The 17,157-nt window shown below is 40.4% G+C and overlaps 1 protein-coding gene across 2 annotated transcripts in view; it reads right to left on the bottom strand.

Moving 5' to 3' along the window:
- Positions 1 to 1,043: 1,043 nt before the first annotated feature.
- LIFR (LIF receptor subunit alpha) overlaps positions 1,044 to 17,157 on the bottom strand; it is a 78,093-nt gene continuing 61,979 nt past the window's right edge. For both annotated transcript variants that reach the window (XM_030330946.2, XM_030330952.2), the window contains 6 exons: positions 16,187 to 16,288; positions 15,471 to 15,638; positions 11,610 to 11,771; positions 10,600 to 10,693; positions 8,657 to 8,735; positions 1,044 to 8,274 (listed from right to left, as the gene is read on the bottom strand). In XM_030330946.2, the coding sequence (XP_030186806.1) occupies positions 7,651 to 8,274; positions 8,657 to 8,735; positions 10,600 to 10,693; positions 11,610 to 11,771; positions 15,471 to 15,638; positions 16,187 to 16,288 (1,229 nt within the window). In that variant the 3' untranslated portion in view covers positions 1,044 to 7,650. The remainder of the gene's footprint in view (positions 8,275 to 8,656; positions 8,736 to 10,599; positions 10,694 to 11,609; positions 11,772 to 15,470; positions 15,639 to 16,186; positions 16,289 to 17,157) is intronic.

The following is a 17,157-nucleotide window of genomic DNA, read 5'->3' as shown; positions in this document are numbered from 1 at the left end:
CCTCAAAAGCTTTTCTTGTCTCTTTAATCTGAAACTAATCACTCTGGGATAAAATCGTCTCCAATTTAATCCCAAATTAGTTCAAGACATCTCTAGTTACATCAACTTCGCTGGTTCTTAGAGAACGAATACTTTTAATTCAATTTTTCTGTTAGTCGCTCCAGGGGAAGGGTACTGGATCAACTTCATAGGCCATTCAAAACTTTTACACAGCTCTTTTGTAAATAACTGGGGTTTGTAAACTAACATTTTTAGTGATGTTGAATACATTAAAAACAAGTTCATACATCTCTACTTTTCTTTCCCTGATACGTCGTTCCTCTCTTTTTGACCTTTTCAAAGTCCCTACGGTTGATGGGGCTATATTTTGGCTCAAGAATTCACCATCTGGGAAACAAGTTATGCATGGACATCTCCCTGGAGGACAGACCACATGTACACGCTCTCCTAGGGCTTAAACACTAACACGTGTTTCACAACTAATTCAAAATTAGTTCACGGTTTCTTCAGGTTAAATTGTGGCCCATTCATATTTCAGTTGTTACTTAAAGCACAGGCTACACAGGACCAAAGAATTTCTCCCCCTTATGAAATTCTACTTAAGATCACTTCTTACTTGAAAATTACTGAGGTTTTGCTGAAGCAACGACTGGATTTCCAAATTCGGTAACTTGAGATAAAACGAATTTTGATATATTCCTAGAAGCTCCAGAAATGTTGGTCTTCAAAGGGAAGAAATTAGAAACTATACTTTTAAGGACCAGTGTTGTTTTATAATGTTGGAGTCCCGCTTTTTGGTTATTTTTATGCTACATTTCTGGTACACAGATTATAGATTTAGTGGAAGATACAGATGATCTCAATGGCATAGCAATGTATTAAAATATTAAAAATGTATAGATAGCCCTATGTTATTGCTTCATAAACCAGTGTAATTCTTATCAGAATTAACAGAAGTATTAAACAAAGCAGAAGGTATTTTTCCTAAGTGCTTAAGACAGGAGGGGAAAAAAAAAAAACAGTAATGCCCAAATTCGTCTGCGTAAGTTGTAAGAAAATATATTTATTTTTTTCCATGACAATACTATGATAAAATTGTTAAATACATGCACGTTTTAAAAACAAACATAAGTAACATCTTTAGAGTTAACAGCCAAGCATACTAGTTTTACATTTAAGGTGTCTTAGTAATAGGTTACTTATATTCTATGTTCTTGATATAACCATGTTCTCCAAAAGATATGGAAACTAAATTCTGAAATTATACGAGGATATAAAATGTTCAAATTTTCCATTCTAACAGCAACATAATCTCCACATTTTCACAAGGCAGAAAATACTTCAGTTGTCATCTCTGTTAAGTGGAGTTGTTTTATTCCATTTTGAACTCAGAATTCTGTGAATCAGACTGAATCACACAAATATACTGCAATCTGTAGTTTGCTTCCTCTACATGAGTATTTAGATGTTTCCTTATATGATTAAGTATGATTTTAGGTACAGATTATCACAAATTATAGCTCGGGTTTTTTGTTGTTTTTTTTAAGTCTGTAGTGGTGACATTTTAAGAAATGAATACAGGAACAGTGTTGGATTTGATTTCTCCCTATCTTTCCGCTACATCTGCACAACACCTGACCAAAACAAAAATTAGTAAACAGTTACTAGTATTTATTTTAAAAACTGAAAATATTAACACAGAACCCTTAAAAAAAAACACTCACTCTACAAACAACCTTATAAAAAAACAAAAAGTATATCTGTTCACAGTATGTGTATTTTGTAAACAGTAATTCACTACAATGCAATTTTGAAAGTAAAAAAATGGCAATTTCCTAATGTTATGAAGAGGACCTCTGACTTCTGGCCAACTAATGAAAGAGAAGAAAAGGCAACACTTTCCTTTAGGATAGTTAAGTTTCTAAGTGACTTTTACCTTTGGACCTGTTTTTAAGGTGTTCTATCTCAAATTTTGGATGTCTTTCTATTCAGGCCAATCTTTTTCCAAGCAACTCTGAATTGAAATGTATGTAAGAAAAAGCCATGCTTTTAACAGGAGAAACAAATAACAGGAGAAACAAAGCCCATGGTATCTTAGAATACCCACCCTTCCACAACAACAAACTGAACAGGTTTTTTCTTGTGTGTTGTCTTCAACTATTCATAACATATTCACATTTTCCCAAAGCATTATGTTGGAAGGAAAAAATTAAATAGATGAGTATATCATAAACATCCAAAAGTTTTGGAATCAAATTGGGGGCAGAATATTTGAAAAAATGTCTTATGAAAATCATTAATTACTATGTGTTTCTATGCTCAATTACAAAAATACTATGTTAAACCTAACAGTTTAGCTTGTCCATGTTTCAATGAAAATTTTATATACCACCTAGAAATCTTTCTGAGCTCTTATAATGGAATGCTTAGGAGAAATAGTAAGTTCAGAAATTGAAAAGTTACCCCTTTTTAAATGGAATAATTATGAAGGGAAGTACATTTTAAATGTATAGGAACTTCAATACATTAAATAAGCCATTCAACCAGGTATACAAAGTATTTTTGGCTTAAGGACAGCATAAGGTCTATGTGTTAGTTATTTGGGCTTTTTAAAAATATGACTGGCTACTGACTGCAAAGGGCAATCTCAGAAGATTTATGCAACACAAATTAATTTTCTTATCAATTAAATATTCATTTCCCCCCACCACATCTTTTAACTTATAGCCATCAAAAGTACTATGTTATTGCCGTTTTGTATTTGGTTAATATTCAATCAGTATAGTTTCCATATTTAAGAGATTTGAACTTCCTGTTTCTATGGTTCTTCAGCTAGGCACTTGTACATAGAAACATTCAGAAGTTTTCCCTCTTAAAAACACTTTTAATTTTCATTAAAATGTTGCAGTTATGTCTTACATAGGTAAATTCTGTCTATAACTTAGACACTTATAATCCAAAATATGACATTCTTAATAGAGGGAGAAATAAGCACTACCCATGATTAAAAGCAACAAAACCTTTCAGAACTCAGTATCACAATTGTAAGAATTTGGATATATTCCAGATCAAATCACATCCCCTGGAATTTTACCACACACGATAAAGCCTGACACATGAACTTAATGTTCTTGATCCTCCATATAGGCATTAAAATAGCTCATTTGTATTATAACTGGCAGGAATATGATCATGTAATAGACAAAAGCTCAAACTGAAAAGAAATAAAATCTCACGACCGTACTGAAATAGAAGTTTAAATATTAATAAGCCCTGGTACATAATCCATGAAGACATAAATGGAGCAAATTTAAAACCAAGTGCTTTCCAATGATATTCTAAGGTCATATCTAAAGATGCATTTATAGTAAGTTTAGAAAATCTTTTCCTTCTGTGAAAAATTTTCTTCTGGATATAAAAAGTAAGATGGATGGGCACGGTACCATGGAATTTTGTTTTGGCGGGAAATGCCAGTTTAAAATAAACGCTTTGAAGAAAGAGTTTATCCAGAGAATGAATGAGTGCTTATATTAATCGGTTAAGCTCACACATCAGTGTAGTGTTGGTTCGCTAGAACACATGCTGGTTGGCACAAACAGGTCCCAAGTTTTGTAGCCATCAAATAAAAAGACACTACGAATACTCATGAGGGAGGGAATAAGATGTAAGGAATAAGACAGTGATGCTTTTGCAGGAGTCTTTCCCAAGTTTTCATTGAAACTGGAGCTACTTCGTGAGTAGATCTGAATCTTTCAGCCAATAGTCTTAGATCCACACAAGCTAGGATCCTGATACATACCACCCTTCAGGAAAACTGCTTATTCTGCACGTTCTGGAAGGGGCCTCGATAAACAATTACTCATTGAACTCCCACTATGTACCTAGTCTTTGTAAATAGTTAATGATCTCACATTTGAATTCTGAGATGCTTAATTTTAGATAAGAAATAAGAAAAAAAAAAGACATTTTATAAAAGATATGCAAATGTTTAAATGGTTCGAAACAGGTAACAGTAAAAATTACTTTAGCGTAAATAGAAAAAAAAAAAAAGTCTTATCAGATTATGTGCCTGAGCAGTAGATAGCTTTGAGATAACATTTTCTGCATGTCGAATGTTAGGGAGTACTTCAATTTCAAAAGACCGTAAAATGGATTTCAAATTCTTTTTGCACTAACCTAAATCTAGCTATTCAAACACAGAAAGGGCTGTAATGTTCCTAAACGTGGACAACATGAAAACCACTAAGAATTACAGGACTAATAACTTCCAGCAAGAACCCAAGTTGCATCAAGTTTTAACAGTGTGACTTTCACCAGTTTCTGAGAGGGCGACAGTACTGGGTGTCTAAATTCTTCAGACCCACGGGCCGTGAAGGTTATGCTGGTATGGAAGACGAGGCTGACACTTCCACCCTGAACTTGTTCCACGAACGGCTGCTTCTGAGTCTCAGCTGCAGAACAGAGCACTTCTGTCACCTAAGCACATAAACACACAACTGTCCAGATACCCAGGGCCACAATCTCAAATCCAGGCTTCTACAGTTCAACACACTGATGACTGCAACTCTATGTGGAGATTAATCCACGCAGTCCATAATGTACAAGCTCTAGCTAATGTCAAAATGCTAGCTATGTCTTCTAAGAATATTTTTATGCTAAATGTTGTTTATCTAGGAGGGCCACTCACAAGAGAAAGGCAGCCATAATGACCACCAGAATCTCCATTTCTCACAAGGGAAACTTGATCTGAATTGGCTACTAAGTGAACTGGCTTGTAAGAGATATGAAAATGCGTCCTAATACACAGTTCTATTAAACAGACATGGTGGGGCGTAACTGCAGTTCAGATATTTAGAATGTTCTAAGCAATGACTAGGCCTTAGTTGAGGAAAGAGGGATTTCCCAATTACTTTCCCAGTCAGGAAGGGCTGGAGAGAACAATTCTAGTCTCCCCTGCCCGAGGCAGAGGTGCTACCAATGACTGGACAGAGCAGGACCCCTACGGAACTGCTTTTCACACTGGAGCATGGCCCCAGCATTGACGGACAGTGCACATTTACCAGGGTCTCCAGTGCCACAAACAACTGGATACGTGACAAAGGGCATCTTCTCTCTCCACCCCTCCCCTCTCTCCCCGTGTTGAGGCCACCCCCATATGCCCAGGTTGGGGGGTTGGGAGTGGGTGGGAGGTAATAACTTAGGATTTACACAGTGGGTCTGGCTGTCTTCAATTCCGTGGGAAAAGGCAAGGAACCTTTGGCCTGACACCTAAACCACATACTCCGAAGCACGAGGCAACTTATCAGGAGCCTACCCACACTAACAGTGTTAACTCTGCTTCCCATTAACCTAGTGATCACTGTGTATGGAACCCCAGAGGCAGGGGAGAGCAGAGCTGAGCAGCTCTCTGAACCTTTTTCATGCAGGAAAAGTACTGAAGTCTCGGACAAGGTGAAAGGACCCAAGAGCCCAGTGATATTCCCCGTCAGCTGAACAAATGAGTCGGTGTATAGGCTGGAAAGGGCATCGGATCCACATGGCCACGGCTGCAATGCATAATGCATATATACTGATGACACAGATCAATTTCTGCTGGCCTGCCTTTTCCCATTCTCGGTGAGGTGTAGTTCACACCAAAAAAAATGTCTACCTTAGCCAACACGTATGCTATCCTAAGGAGATGAAGTGCAGGATCCATTTGGTTTCAGGGGGAACGAGGCATGAGTTGCGGGCAGCAGGGGTGCGGTAATGACCAGCCACGGCGGGAAACGAAGGCAGCCCCAGGTCTGAGTGTCTGGGGTGTAAGCTGAGGAAAGGAGCCCAAGAAGATAAAGAAGAAGAGAAAACTGTTAGGGATGGCTCTGGCTTGATAGATTTTTCACTGTTGAAGATCCCAAGGAGCTATGACATGGTTTTAATATACTGTGTGTGTGTATAATTAGTTCTAGTTCATCCCACGTGTCCATATAACATGAAGCTCAAGAATTTAGCTGAACTCTAGCAATTAGAGCCAGGATTCATAGAGTACCCAAATGGATTTTGCTCCTTGTCACCCTGTGGCTTTTTTCCATGACATGGTTTTTATAAAAGAAACATTAGGAGCTAGAAAAAAAAGACAACTGATCCATTATATGCAAATACATCACAGAACCTCGGATGATAAAAAAGAAAAAACCAGGCACATTTTGATGTATTCAGAGATTTCCATTTTTCCGGTACTTTGCCTTAACTGTCAAAAGACAAAACACACAAGACAACGTGGGGGTGAGGGAAACAGAAGATACACTTTTGAGTTTTTCATTCTGACCACATTCGTCCTAGACATCACTTATGAAGACCAAAGGGGGCAGAGGATGCTGAGAGGACACACAATCACGGGCAGCTCACAAAGAAAATGCTGTGCCCTTAATGCAGGCGTGCCCACGGATTCAAACTGACTTTGTGACAGTTCATAGTTCATACAAAATAGCCCTTGAGTAACTGTTCCTACAGGAAGCATTATCTTTTTAGTTTTAGATTTAAAACTTTGAGGACCGGATCAAACAGTCTGGACTCACGATCATTTCAGAGGCAGAACCTGCCAAAATGCCTGATCAGGAGGAACGTTTGCTACGAGATGTCCTGGGTCATCACCGCCTGGGTGCGTGGGGCTCCGTGGTGGCACAGCCTTCTCAGGAGGCACTGACACCGATCAGGGCTGCACGAGAATAGCCGACACAGCGAGACTGCCCAGTAGTCACCTCAAACAGGAAACCCCTGGAATCCTGTGTTTATCAGTAATACTGAATTTGCTCACGTTTACAAAACGGGCACCGTGTCACACGCAAAAAAAACAGATGTTTAGAAAAACTTAGATCTGCAGTCTCAGAAATTTCAATTTTAAGTATTAGGGCAACCAGCTGCAACAAGGGAAGTCAGCATGCAAGCTACAAAATAAGGGACAGGTTTGTAAACCCTCCCAAAGCAAGAGAACACGATTCTCATTTGGGCTGGTCAGTGTCACGCTCATTTTCAACGATTGTACCCCTGAGAAAACTGTTTGATAACCATTATACAGTAGGCACGGAAATCAGTATACTTTATCAAACAAAACACTAAGTAGCTGTTGCTACGGTAAAAATTATATTAATTTTTCGTAAATGCTGTGGATAGAGGAGAATGATGTTAACAACTTTGAAATCTGTGCTTGGTTTTCATCTAAATGGAGCAAGTGTCAGGCAAATAAACATCATCTGTTACTTTGACATTTTTCTCCTGTGCCTGTAAATCTGCTTGCAATTCCATAAAGTATCCGTATGAGAAAACCACTGACAGAACAGAACGTGCTGCTGTGGGAGTTGTTTTGCATGTGTGGGACCGGACAGGATTAGCCGTGAAGTGCTCCCCAAAGGTGGAGCACGAGAGAATTCTTTGGCTCTAATCCCAGATAGCTCCGAAACTTGAGTTGCATGGTCTGGATTTCTGAGTTACCCTACTTGGGCCATGAGACTACGTTAAGAGCACATTAACACTTGGAGTGTAACTTGCGCAGTGAGGTCCACCTTGCTAACAACACTTCACAGGATCCCTCCAAGATGCCCCGTGCTGGCACGGCAGCACCAGCAGTGAGAGCTTACTGAGATGGCAGACTGAAGTGACAGAGTGACACTGTTAGTCATTCGGTTTGTTCTGGAAGAAGTTTGTAAAGGACCACCCTCCTCCATTCGATTTAGGAGAGTCTTCATCTTTAGGAGGAATCAAAAACTGCCGGGAGTTAATGGAGCAGGGACTTCCAAAAGAGACAATTTCACTGTTGCTGTCTGTGGATCTGGGGGAGTCTGGAGATACTAAGTTCCAAGTATTTACATTGGCCTGAGGTCTGTAACCTGCGGTTTTATCTAAGTCAGCGTCTGCAGCCAGGTCTTCTACAGTAGAAGTGATGGGGAGGTGCATTTGTGGCTTATAGCCTGCCCCCCCGACGGGGTCGCTCTCTTGTTCCTCTTCTGGTTTTGCCTGAGGCTGGTACATGGACTGGACATCGATGTAAATGACTTGTGAGGTCCCTCCGGCTTCATCCACTCCCGGGTTCGGTATTTCTTCCTCGATGACTGGCGGACAATAGGACACAACCACGTGGTTCTCGGGTTCCGCATCAGAGCTCTCTTCTGGGCGCTCGGCTACGGGAGAAATTATTTCTGTATCTTCTATTTTAGGAACTGCTGATCGAGTTTCCAGAACTTCAACATTATTTGGGGTACAAGGATTCATTTCTAATGTTTTGAGAGCGCTGTTTCCCTAGAAATAGATTATGAAACAATGATTAAGAATAGCACTAAAAGCTGCCACAATGCCCTTCCTACAAAAAGGGGCGTTGCTGGAGGGATTTTTTTCACAGCTGTTTATACAAATTTGTCTCTACTCTTCTGTGGTACCTGCTAGAACAAAGTTACTTTTTTACATATCAATATGTTCCTTGCTATTAATAGCAATGGAAAAAAGAGCATGGTAAAAACAAGTTAAAATTAATAATTTCAGAAGTTCAGCAGATGTTAAAGCACTGCTCTTTCGCTTGATACATTGTACGTTGAATGATATTTGCACATTAAAAGCTTTTCACAAAAGACTGAAAAAAGGAGGCCAGTACTTCAAAGAGAAACGTAAGAAAATAAAGGGTTACCTCACAGACACTCTTCTGAAACTGTAAAGCTTTACAATTTTCTGGATTTGGAATGTCAGGGTAGAAGGTTTCTTTAATCCTTTAAATAAAGATGATTAAGTACATTTAATAATTGAGATGATCAGTTAGACAACAAAAAAGTTAGTAAATCACTAGGTTTACTTGGACATTTTATATGATGCTTTAATGAACTTCTGAGATAAAAATGCAAGATCCTTTTTAGTGTGATCATTCATGAACCTTTGTGTACAATGCACTGAGAGGTTCCTATTTGAAACAGACAAGCGGTACTTCTATTTTAGAACGACAGCATCTTCTGAAAATAGAAAGCAATGAATTGAAATGGTGACTGTACTCCCAAATCATAAGTGAAACAGAGGACCTGCTCATCTACTCAAACGTCCACAGTGCAAACTAGATTAAGCAGGGCCCATTACTGTGGGAACATATTTGCATCAGGCAGTTCTCCACTGCTCGTAACAGGTTCTGGACTATTAGGGGAAAAGGCTATTAATGTTGAGCAAAAACTAAATGCAAACATAAAGGGTATTTTCTCAGTGCCATATTACATTTATAGCTGTTAAAAGGAAGTTTAGTATTTGAAATTCCTGCAGGAAAAAACAAAACAACTTTGTTAAATGTTAAGTATGAAATGTTCTAGCTTTTAAACTCTCTCATGTTGGGGCGCCTGGGTGGCTCAGTCGGTTAAGCGTCCGACTTCGGCTCAGGTCATGATCTCACGGTCCGTGAGTTCGAGCCCTGTGTCGGGCTCTGTGCTGACAGCTCAGAGCCTGGAGCCTGCTTTGGATTCTGGGTCTCCCTCTCTCTCTGACCCTCCCCCATTCATGCTCTGTCTCTCTGTCTCAAAAATAAATAAATGTTAAAAAAAATAATAAAAAAAAAAAACCTCTCTCATGTTATCTTTTGTATTAAAGTCATTTTTAAAATGTGATTTTTGGTAATGAAAATATGGTTACCAAAACAGGGTATTCTATAGTTCTAAACTATTACTATGCTAATTTATAAACCGAGATTATTAGAATACATTCTCTTCTCTGTCATGAATGATGGCATTTTTAATGCCAGTGAGGGCTGTCTATGCCTGAACACAGCCATCTGTCCCAAACCCAGCCCAGGACAGTGCCTGCCAGTTGACCATGATGTACTCTCTCACACGGAGTCCCAGCTTACCACATCACCTCACCTCCTGCCTCTCAAGCTTCACCCAGACACACAGGTCCTCTCACTTTCTCCAGATGACCAAGCTCTTTCTAATGTCTGGGCCCGCACGGGAGCTCTTCTCTCTCCCTGGAACACTCTCTCCTCTCCTTACACTTTGGGACTCCACTCAAATGGAACTCCCATAGGGAAGCCTTGGTTGGCATCTCTAATGACGTGGTTCCTGTTATTTCCCTCCTGGTGCCCAGTGACTTTCCTAGTACCCACTCATACTTTGTAAGCATGCATTTACTGCATGATTATGTGTTTAATGTCCACCTTTCCCTACTACGATAGAAGTCTATAAGGATCACGCTTATTTAGTTCACCTCTGTCTCACTCTTCACATGGGAGATGTCATTCATATTTGTTGAATAATGAATAAATGATGGTAGTTTCTAAATAGGTCATCAGGACAAATGTGATCCTAATCATTAATCTTGCATAGAGGTACTGCCCTATTTATGCCTGTAAATATTTTTTAGTATATCTGCTCTTACTTAAAATTATTAGTAAATACAGCAGGAAAAAATTTACCTTTCACTTGACTAAAAACCTTTAAATAACATGCCATGTTCTTGCTTACCATCAAATCCAACATTGATTCTGACTAAATCCACATTTTTCACTGACTAGTTGCAGCCAAGTACTTCTCCGTTAACACATAAACTAAACAATCATGCTCTTAAGAACACAACAGCAAGAGTAAATGCAGGTACCATTACCATTCTCGTTTCCGATAGCAAAGAATGCTCGTTACCACTCCCACAATGACCGCCACCGCCACTGGGATGAGGATGGCAATAATTAATCCCACAGCTAAAAAGAGAATATTGGATATATTCACATCACTATTTTTAGCATGAAGTATAGAATAAATTCCTATCAGAAGACATTTAAGTTGATAGATTATTTAAAGGGAAAAAAATTCCACTGCTCCAGGGACATTGAAAAACTACTCAAATATGACCTTTAGGCATTTTAATAATGTTTACACTAATACTTAAAATTCTTTACAGCACAGCTGAGCGCTACTGACCGTTAGATTCTTCCTCCCTGTGTATGGGGCGGGCGAGGAGGCTGTCGTGCACGCTCTAGGAAGTTCCACAGAATCCCTGGGCTTCACCCATGTGATCCCAGGAGCACCCTACAGTTCTGGGATCCGAAAATGTCACCAGACATCGCCAAGTATCCCCCAGGAGGCAAAATCACCCCTGGCTGAGAACTGTATCCTCATGGTGCTTTACGCAGTGTGTGAAGCCCACCTCGGGGCTACAGGACATGTCGTGCCCCGACTCAAGTTCTTCGCCGCGGACAGTCAAGACTATCTTCCCCAGTCCCCATCTCAAATTTGTGAATGCTGGGCTTTCCTTTTTTTTTTAAAGATATTTCTTTCACCCTTCTCTAGATATGTTAAAAATCACATTTAGAATAGTTAGGGAAAAAAAGGATAAAGTGGGTCACCATTATCTGAATTCAACATGCATTCAGAACTCCAGACTTCAGAGGTATCCTTAATTCCTTAATTTCTTAGGTACTCACGAGGAAACAGCTCCAGATAACTGACAAGAATAAATATGAAGCCATCCCCATGGCCTCTTAACACTGCTGGCTACCCACTTTAAACACGCAACACGTGAAATTTTTTAGAAGAGGGTTCCTACAGCGACAAAACTTGCTAGAAACGTTATGCACTCAAGTGTGGAAAGCATCTCAACAGCAGTAATTAACTTACAATTTTCCTTTGTCACCACAAACATGCTCTTCTCTGGGCCCATTCCACCATCTGTATAGGCTCGCAGGACCAGATGGTAACTCGTTTTACCCTGAAGATCGGCAATTCTCAGTGTCTTCTGGGAGAGGTCGGTAATATTCTTAACCTTTATGTCAGAACGACCTATTTTTAAAGCGAAGATTATTATTCCTGATCTCTACACCATTTTAAACACCTGGTCATTCATCTCTTGTTCTACCCACATCCCTTTCAAGTGACTGGTTGCTGGTCACCGGGAGGACCAAGGCCTGTGGAATCAGCTAAGTTCTGCCAGTTAGTAGTCGTGGAACCTGGACCTGTTACGTAAACCACTCTGAGCTTGAGTTTCTCTGCCCGTGGAAGTGAAGTTGCCATACATTCCCTAGGACAATCCCAGCGTATAGCCGACAAACAAGAGAAGTCTCTTCTCTTCCTAAGGGCATGAGAACACACCACAACCACAACTTGCTGGGGAGGGGGACGCGGTGCCTGGGGCTGGTCCTGCCTGAGCTGAGAGAGAGGGCTCTCCTCCCTCGAGCCCGCCTCGCTAGAGCACTTGCTCCAAACCACCCGGGGTAGAGGCAGCGCACCAGGGTTGCCAGACGAGTCACTGGCGAGGAAGCCTTGAATCATTTCAAAAGAAGTATGAAGAACTGTCTAAACCATTATTTTCAAGTTTGAATCAAAATACCGGAAGACAACAGTTTGCAAAACCGAACTGTACTAAATGGCTAACGGCCAAAAAGTAGCAGCTCCCTGCCAGCACCTTCCCCTGCCACAGACAATCACCACACAATCTGCCTCTTTGCGGATTTACTTCCGTATTTTGAAAAAAAAAAACTCAGACTGGCAGTGCTTTGATTTACAAATCTGATTTGATTTTGATTTATAAATTTGATGTAGACCTTCCGTATGCAGGTCCTACAAAGAAGGTGACGCTTTGGTGTTCTCCACACCCCTTCTCCCTCTCATCCCATGTCATTCACACAAACACATCGAAATGTCTGGGAAATCCAGCGTGTACATCACTAGGATCATAGAAACATGAATTCCTGTTAAGACAAATTGCTTGGTCTGCTCATGTTTCCTTTCTTGTTTTACTGTTGTAACTGCGTGTTTTTGCCCTCATTTGCTTAGTGTACCTATTCCTAATTCTTGCCATATCCTCCAGTGAATATTCAACACAATTTTTCACGTGGCCCAACAACAAAATCCCAGTGCCACGACCAGCTCCCCCCAAACCCCTATGTCCCCCGGGGTCCCCTCCCCAGGGTGTCTGCTCCAGACGTGAGGCTTTCCTAGCTCCCACCCTCCTGGACGGGCCTGCCCCCCTTGCTTCCTCAGGATGATGGGCTCTTCTAGAGCCCCCTGACAAGGGGGCATGGGGGAGGAAAGATCTGCAGCTCTCCAGGTCTGAGAATGCCTTCGTTCTGCTCTCACACGGGCTGGAAGACTGACAGAGTACAGACTTCTAGGTTGAAAGATTTTCAGTCAGTATCTTGAATTTTCAGTCAGTATCTTGAATTTTCAGCCAGTATCACAGAGCTGTGCTATCTTCCGGCATCTGGTATACTGTTGAGAAGTCCGAGGCCGCTCTCATTCCTGATGCCTCACACACAAGCCACTTTTCTCTGTTTCTAGGACTTGTTCTTTATCTATCAGGTGCTCTGGAAATTCATGACGATCTACCTTGGTGTAGATTTTTTTTTTCTATTTATCTGTGTACTTTTACTCTATATAGCCTGGTCTTTCACTTCTGGGAAATGGTCTTATGCTCCTTCTTTGGTAATTTCCTTCTATTTCCCTCTTCTCTCTCGCATGACAGTGCATGTCTCTGATGCTCCAACTTCCTAATCGTTTTACTCCAAAGTTTTCTCCTCTGCATGCATCTAATCTGGGGAAGAATTTCTCTATTTTCAATTTTCCTCTATCTTCTATTTAATTCTATAAAATTTTCTTAGATCACATTTTTAATTTTGATGAACCTTACCTATCTTCTGATTGTTCCTTTTTAGAACATCATGCCCTTTCAATAAATACAGCGCATCTCAACCACACAAGGATAGTTTTAAATTTGTTTCCCTACACTGAACCTGTTTCCTCTCATTTCTCCCGGTTTCTGTCCTCATGTTAGAATCTTTCTCAACCATCTGGTTACCCCTGGCTGCTAGTCATGGTTAAGAGTGAGCCTCTGGAAGGTCACTGTGAATTGGTGGCGCTTACTGGTTGGCGGGCATCACTTATCACTGGTGGGAAATGACCAGGTCAATTTCCAGCCTTTCACTGGGACAGCCCCCCACTATCAGCACCTTTCGTGTCATTCCTCAGGAACCATGTACTTTTTCCAAAGAAAGATCCTCCAATCTCGTCCAAGGAAACAGGCCTACCTGAAGATGTCCCATTAGCTTCCTATTAGAGGAAGGAGAAGGCAGGGTGCTTCAGACACTGCTTCCTGTCATGTTCCCCTCTCTGGAGGCTCTCTGGCTCAGTTTCTCCAAAGAATAAACCCCTTGTCTTCAGGCAGAGGAGAGAGCACTCATGTTCACTACATGAAGTTGGTGCAGGACTTGGGGGTTCTAACCACTTCTTGCAGACTTTCAATCACCCTCACTGTTCAGCCCATATCCATCCTAACCATCTGTCTCCAGTCCTGGCCCCTACAATGAGTGAAATTATTTCTCACTGAAGCCTGAACGTCCACCTGGATTTCATGGAGCTCCACTTTTCTCTAGGTCATGTGCCCCACGCCCATCAGCTCCCAAACATCCACATCTGGTGTACTCTCGCCTGTCCAGTTGCTTTTGTTTTTTTCTTTTAGTGACGAATCCACCACCTCTAAATGGAAGTCCATATGCTAGAATTTTAGCTGATCCAAGTGTAAAATTTCTGAGCATTTAAGAAAAGTTTCACTAGACTCTGGATGTCTGTAGAACTTTGTGTTTAGGATTTTTCTCACTCACAGGCAGTGGAAAGTTCAGGAAATGCAGACCTCAGTGATGTGGGGGAGGTACCCATGGAATGCAGCTGCTCTGGGAAGTAACCTAGCTAATGCCTGGTCAGCATCTCCATCCAGCACTGTTGTTCTCTACTTGCTGGACAGGCATTAAATAATTAAAATGGCTTCTTTTTGAGGAGAGGTCATTAAGGGAAATGAAAGCTCTCAAACTGAAACGATGATATGCTTGTGTTATGTGGCTATGAATAGGAATCATCTGACTCCCAACAGAAATATAATTTAGGGAGAAGCCAGAGGTCTGCGCAAACATCTCTGTATTTGTAAATTTGAAAATTCTCTAAGGTCTTTGGACACACGCTTACCAACTGTCGAGGACTGACTGTACTTTTTAGGATTTAATGGAGACACACGTCCCCAGTCAAGTCAATTAAGCTGGCCAGCTCATTAAGGCCCTGGTGAACTGCATGGGTGGCTCTTTGTCACAGAACAGCAGACGCTCCAGAGCCATTCTTTGGGTTCCTGAGCTTTTCTCCTCATTATAATTACAGATGCTATGTAAGATGCTATGTTATGCATCATACAAGACTAGAAAGAGATGGTCTCCCTGCCCTATGGGGCTTATTACCAAGGGCTGCAGAATAAATAATTTAAATGAACGGTGGTACATGTCTTTTATCACACACTAAAATCCTAAAATTCTCATATTCATACATTTTCATTTACCTATTTTTCAGACAGTTTTGGAAACAAGTATTAAGTTGCTCAGCAGAATTTCTTTTTCTTTTCTTTTCTTTCTTTTTTTTTTTTTTTTTTTTTTTTTTTGTGGTTAATGAGAACTTCTAGGAAGTACTGTTCTTGCTATACTCACAATCAGGTAATTTACTTACCGGATTCCAAACCCCTGATCTTAGATGTGTCTCTCTCTCCTTTTTCAAAGTAAAATAAATATCCTCTTAAAAAGCCTCTAAGCTCTTCCACAGGAATATCTTCCCATCTTACTAATATTGAATCTGCAGATGTGTCCTCAACAGTAAAATTTGGGGCAACAATTGGAGCTGTAAAAGGGAAAAAGTGGATAGTTAAGGGAGGATTTACTGATACGGAGCAAGACATCAACATTTCATGAAATTTCTATCCTCAAAAATAACTGCATTTGGACTTAGAACTTTATTCTCTACTGAGTCATAAAATTTCAGAAATTCTATCATAAGTGTTTTTCCTGTGAAGCTTGTATGCTAATAACTAGACACACAGGTGGAACCCAGGACACACACACCCAGGGAAGCGTCCTGGGCCAAGTCTGTAAGTGGTCACTCCAACAGACGGTCTCGAAGCTAATGGTGTTTTAAATGCGTTTAAGTGCAAATTAAGTATCTTTCACATCAAAATGAAGATCTGGTTTTCTCAATGGTGAAATTGTGAAATATAAACATTAGAGAAATGAAGATGAAGTAATCACGATTTTAAATTCATCAAATGAATTATTTTTCCTTCCTTGAGCTAAGTATCTCCATTTAATCTATTTATAGAATTTACTCTTGCAATTGATTTCTATTTTTTCACATTACCTTGAACTCCAAGAAATCTTACCCACGAAACTTACCCAATTCTTCTATATATCCAATTATAGAACGCAGTAACTGATATCCTTGATTTCTGCACCCATACAGAAAAAAATTGTATCTTACACCCGGTCGAAACTGATCTACAGGGTGAACACAATTAACTTTAATAAGTACATATTACTATGAACATCTATTTTAGAAATATCCAATTTATGCTAACTTATTCTGAAATTTCCAAAGCTAATTTTAAACAGATGTTTTCTTCTTCTAAAACAATACATCTGTATTTTCAAAATTGACAAAGTGAAAAGTGACCGAAGAAAAATTAAACAAATTCGCTTCTGTTGTAATGAACAGTATTATAATATGACATGACCTTGAAGGGAAAGAACAGTGATCAAAACTTGCATTTTGTTTCTTAAAATCAAGCAATGAAGACTTCTCCCCAGGATCTGGTCCAGGGTCAGTTTACTAGCAAGTCGCAGGTCCCCATCAAGCCCCTGGAAGCCCTTCCCTGGCCAGTGTTCTCTCTCCCTCCTTGCTCCCAAAAGCAGACACTGACATTTCTGCCCTCCCTTGACACTGCAGGGTGGAAGGACCTGGCCATAGAGTCAGTGTCTCTTTGTAGCATTAACATTCAGTGCCCTTGAGTTATTAACTTCACAAGACATGCAAGAGAAGCTTCTTTTTTTTTTTAAATTTTTTTTTAACATTTATTTATTTTTGAGACAAAGAGAGACAGAGCATGAATGGGGGAGGGTCAGAGAGAGAGGGAGACACAGAATCCGAAACAGGCTCCAGGCTCTGAGCAGTCAGCACAGAGCCCGATGCGGGGCTTGAACTCACGGACCAGACTGTGAGATCATGACCTAAGCTGAAGTCGGACGCTTAACCGACTGAGCCACCCAGGCGCCCCAAGAGAAGCTTCTTAACTTCAGTTAAAAAATCCCTTTTAAGATACCTCCTCAATACCATGCAACGTGAGAAATGTTGGGAATGGGCGGACACA

This window comes from Lynx canadensis, chromosome A1 (genome assembly GCF_007474595.2).
Source record: "Lynx canadensis isolate LIC74 chromosome A1, mLynCan4.pri.v2, whole genome shotgun sequence".
Classification (NCBI taxonomy): domain Eukaryota; kingdom Metazoa; phylum Chordata; class Mammalia; order Carnivora; family Felidae; genus Lynx; species Lynx canadensis.
The sequence above is the reverse complement of the archived record's forward strand: the minus strand, read 5'-3'. Positions and strand labels throughout refer to the sequence as shown.